A 4551-nucleotide genomic window follows, 5' to 3' on the forward strand; every position below is an offset into this window, starting at 1 on the left:
AGTGTAGGGTCAGGGTTGAGTGTAGGGTTAGTGTAGGGTTAGTGTAGGGTTAGTGTAGGGTTAGGTTTATTGTAGGGTTAGTGTAGGGTCAGGGTTAGTGTAGGGTTAGGGTTGGTGTAGGGTTAGGGTTTGTGTGGGGTTAGGGTTATTGTAGGGTTATTGTAGGGATAGTGTAGGGTTAGGGTTAGGGTTCTTGTAGGGTTAGGTTTATTGTAAGGTTAGTGGAAGGTCAGGGTTAGTGTAGGGTTAGTGTAGGGTTGAGTGTAGGGTTAGGTTTATTGTAGGGTTAGTGTAGTGTCAGGGTTAGTGTAGGGTTAGTGTAGGGTTAGGTTTATTGTAGGGTTGGTGTAGGGTTGGGGTTTAGGTGTAGGGTTAGGGTTTGTGTAGGGTTAGGGTTACTGTAGGGTTAGTGTAGGGTCAGGGTTAGTGTAGGGTTAGGTTTATTGTAGGGTTAGGGTTAGTGCAGGGTTAGGGTGCTGCTCCACCAGCCAAGCTAGATACAGCTTAGCAAGGGCTCGCGTCACGACCTCGAGGAGTTCCTCATACAGCACAGGCTGAAAGGAATTTACATGCTCGCTAGCATTCATCAGCTCACCTTCCTCAGAAGGAGAGGCATGTAAAGCCTCTCTGCTCGCACCGGAAGAAGAAGCAGCCATCAGGCCTGCTTCTCCGAGAGAGCAGAAGCTCAATTCAGCAGACGACGCTGAAGCGGACTCATCCGACTCCTACCCCGCCGCTAAATCGGTCTGCGAGCCCCACGAGTGCCGGCGCCGCTTTGCCTCAGCAAGAGCGCGACTGGAGCCACGAGGGAGAGAGCTCTGTTTAAAGAGCGCTCTCTGGGAGCGAAGTGTGCATAGCCATGCGGCTACAATGCGAGCAATCAACTCCCTCGAGAACCGATTGTGCATGCTCCACTCCCAGGCAAACAACACACCGATCATGCGAATCCTTACCGGTAATGAAACGCGGACATGGATGAACACACTTGCAGTAATTCTGTCTGCCAGCCATCACTCGATCAGAAAAACACAGCGAAACAGCGCTTACCTGAACGAGCAGAAGCTAGCGTCTGGTCCATCTCGCAGCCATTTGTAGCTTCCTGTTTACGCGACGTCGCCCGCTGATGATGTCACGTTCCAAATGCCTATTGGTCAGCTTACACATGTGGTTCGGAGCATGGTCACGCAGGCGCGTTCCCATAGCGTTTCGACGCAGCTCGAGTTCCTGAAGGACAACTGAACAGCAGAATCTTAGTTAACAGGCATGTGTCCAAAGCGGTAGATATCCGCAGCGGCATCCATCAGGGCTGTCCGCTATCTCCCCTCTTGTATGTGGCTTGCATCGAGCCACTGACACAGATTTTGAGAAGGGACAAATGGATCAACGGACTGACCGTCCCCGGGACTGGTGGACTGACGGCGACTTGCGTTTTATACATGGATGACATGACCCTTTTAGCCACAGAAGTTTTATCAGTACGAAGAGCGATGGATTGACTGACTGGTACGGTCGGGCTTCAGGCACTAAGCTCAATAGAAGCAAGTCCGAGGCCTAGCTTTTCGGGCCGTGGGAAGCCATTGACAGATGTGGACTGGAAGTGGATTTTAAAACAGAGTCTATGATTTTAGGGGTAAAATTTGACAAAGAAGGGGGATGGAGTGGGAACTGGCCTGACTTGATAGGGAAAGTTAGGCAGCGACTGGGATTTTGGGGACTAAGACAGAGGACATCAGTTTAAATTTTTAAAGCAGTGATTTTACCTTTGATTTTACTTGTCTGTTCTGTTTTTAGTCCCAATAGGAAATTTCTTTTAGGGTTGGAGAGAGCGGTGTTTTACTTCTTGTGGGGGTCTAAGTGGGAGCGAATAAAGAGGGAGGTCGTGAAGAAAAGACACGAGAACGGCGGCAAAGGCCTCCCGGACCCCCACCTGTTTTTAGGCAGTCGTTTCACCGCTCCACGTCCGCTATGCTGTGACCCCATCCAGTGAAAACAAAACAGCTGCTATGGCCCGATTCTGGATGGGGTCTTATCTGAGAATGTTAAAGATTTTACCAGTTGATTTAAAGACCCCAGTGTCTTTTAACCTCCCCAAGGAGTATGGTTTTATCAAAAAGTTTTTAAAGAAGTATCTTTTAGAAAATGAAAATGTCACCATTTTAACTAATCACAAGTCTATTATCTCTCTTGTGCAGGACCGGGAAACTGTGAGCCCAGTTCCAGGCCTCACTCTAGGTGAGACCAAACAAGTTTGGAGGAACGCTGCCCACCCGGCTCTCCAGAACAGGCACAAGGACTTGTCATGGATGGTGGCCCATGAGATCCTCCCGGTCAGGGCGGTAATGCACTCGCGTGGCATGGCCACATGCCCTACCTGCCCCCGGCCCGAATGCCATGCCCCAGAGACCGTCCGACACCTGCTCTGGGAGTGCGGCGCTGCGCGAGACCAGTGGACCGCGACCGGCCCCCTGTTATTCCCGTGCCTACCAGCGGGTGGGGTCCAGATGGATTACAAGCTCGCCGTCCTAGGAGTGGGCAAGTGCTGGAAGGCCCTCACAAAGCAGCAGTTTACAGTGCTCTGGCTCACACTCAACGCCATAAAGGACGCCATCTGGTCCACCAGAAACCTGTTGGTGGGGAAACGCGTGACGGTGTCCCTGCACGCGAGCGAGCAGATGGCAAGGTCCACGCTGCAGGGTTACCGCATGTCGTCATTCGGACGGGGGGGCCGGGGTCACACAGGAAAGGTCCCGGCCGCCACCGTACCTGGCTGCCCGTAGATGCCCCCTTACCAACATCGGCTACGGGAGCAGCGGGCTAGAAGTTGGAGGAACTCCGCTGGGACCTGAAGTGACAAGCCTTGGCCTGCTCTGAACACTGGAGTGATGGCCCTTTTTGATAGGGACTCGCACCCGGTCCTGAACAAATGGGGATTATGATTTGCTTACTTGCGTATTTATTTGTTCATCTATTTATTCATTTAATTATTTATTTAATTATTTATTTAAATTCATTATTTATTTTTTTTTTTTAAACAAATGATTAATTTTATTTAATATGTGAAAAGTGAATTATGGTGTAAGAATGAAATGGTGACAATAAAATATTTTGACAAAAAAAAAAATCTGTTCTTATCAGTTTAATATCTGATACGTCCTCTATATGAGGACTACATATTAAACGGATTTTTGACCGTGGGAGTCGGAAGAGGGGCTTGCTCCATCCGCTCCACGCATCAGCCCGGTATTGCAGTACTTCTGGGAATGGTGCACCTCTTTACCTGTTAAAAAAGCAGAAATAACGAAGGGAAAAAAGAGCAAGCTCATGCTCATTGTACTTTTCTTGAGTGCACATAGCTCTCAGTTGTGTAGCGTGTTCAATTTCATTTAATAAATATAAGTTCAATCTTTTCTTTTCTTTTCTTTTCTTTTCTTTTCTTTTCTTTTCTTTTCTTTTCTTTTCTTTTCTACACCTGTGCATCATCAACAGTTTTCCTGCCACAGGCCAATTTACCCTTAGCAAGCTTTCTAGCTCACCAATGGACTTTCAAAGGCCTAGCAACACCCAAAGTATAGCTCAGGTTTCTCTTCATTCACGAATAAATCTTTCGCCTTTTACTAAAGATTTCCGTGGAGAGGAACATTGATGAGTTCCGAATATTTTTGCAGGCTTTGCTATTGCAAAGCTACTTGTTTTCTATGTGTTACGTACTAGGATAGCAGCAAATACAGACATGGAGTCATGAATCCGTTTCAATCATTTATCTGAAACCCATTTGAAATAAATTTACAGCTCACTATATCACAGTCGTTTTTTTTTTTTTTAGGTCTTAAACAAAAAGGTTCACATTCAAATCACCCCCAAAACATATTAACATTACCAGTAGCCTGCTGGTACATCTCACTGTCCTTTAGGCATGGCCATCTCGACTATCCTACCGCACATGCATGCACGTAGTGTCTCTGTCACTGTTTCAAAAGTGACGGCGCGAAAATCCTGGAAAACATCCAAAAGATATGGTATCCACTCCCGAGAAAGTCCACAAGATCTGTGCAAAAAAAAAGGGATCCAAAAAGTGAGAAGACATATGGTCCAACCATGTCCCTCGCGACAACGAAGTGCATCCGAAGCTTGTCCGTCATCCCACCGAAGTCGCGCTTCCAGAAAGTTCTCTCCGAATTCACGCTCTATCGCGTGTGATCAAGAATGAACCAATCACAAAGCATGCCGAGATGATCACTAGCCATTTGACCGTATCCGAACTCGTTGACCTGCTCATGAACTCTTTTCTATGTTTTTTTTTTTCTCTGCTCTCCATGCAAACAAAGCATAAGAGGATTAAACATTGATAACATCTTTACCACTGTATATTACTTATCCTTATGTTATTGCCATGTACTTAATCAGACAAATAGATGACCTTATGACAAAATAAAATACAGAATCAAATCAAAATAAAACAATACAATAGGGAAAAAAATGAAAATGTGGGTTCATCACACCTTCCCCCTTAAAAGGGAAAATTTTGATCCCATAGATCAAAATTTTCAGACA

At 46.5% G+C, this 4551-nt stretch overlaps 1 protein-coding gene, 1 non-coding gene and 1 pseudogene across 3 annotated transcripts; all 3 read left to right on the plus strand.

Moving 5' to 3' along the window:
• The first annotated feature begins 1743 nt into the window (after positions 1–1743).
• On the plus strand, positions 1744–2998 carry LOC124389689. 2 transcript variants are annotated; one of them, XM_046855115.1, is made up of 2 exons: positions 1744–2095; positions 2193–2998. In XM_046855115.1, exon 2 carries the CDS (start codon positions 2304–2306, stop codon positions 2775–2777), a length of 474 nt encoding a protein of 157 aa, XP_046711071.1. In that variant the 5' UTR covers positions 1744–2095; positions 2193–2303; the 3' UTR covers positions 2778–2998. The 2 variants fall into 2 exon arrangements, with proteins under 2 accessions (XP_046711071.1, XP_046711070.1); XM_046855114.1 differs by having other exon boundaries at positions 1744–2998.
• Positions 2999–3100: 102 nt separating this feature from the next.
• On the plus strand, positions 3101–3274 carry LOC124390702 (annotated as a pseudogene).
• Positions 3275–3569: 295 nt separating this feature from the next.
• Positions 3570–3684, plus strand: LOC124390713. The gene has a single exon (XR_006926850.1). It is a non-coding gene; the product is annotated as a U5 spliceosomal RNA (small nuclear RNA).
• Positions 3685–4551: the final 867 nt, after the last annotated feature.

The sequence above is a fragment of the Silurus meridionalis genome, chromosome 8 (genome assembly GCF_014805685.1).
Source record: "Silurus meridionalis isolate SWU-2019-XX chromosome 8, ASM1480568v1, whole genome shotgun sequence".
Taxonomy (NCBI): domain Eukaryota; kingdom Metazoa; phylum Chordata; class Actinopteri; order Siluriformes; family Siluridae; genus Silurus; species Silurus meridionalis.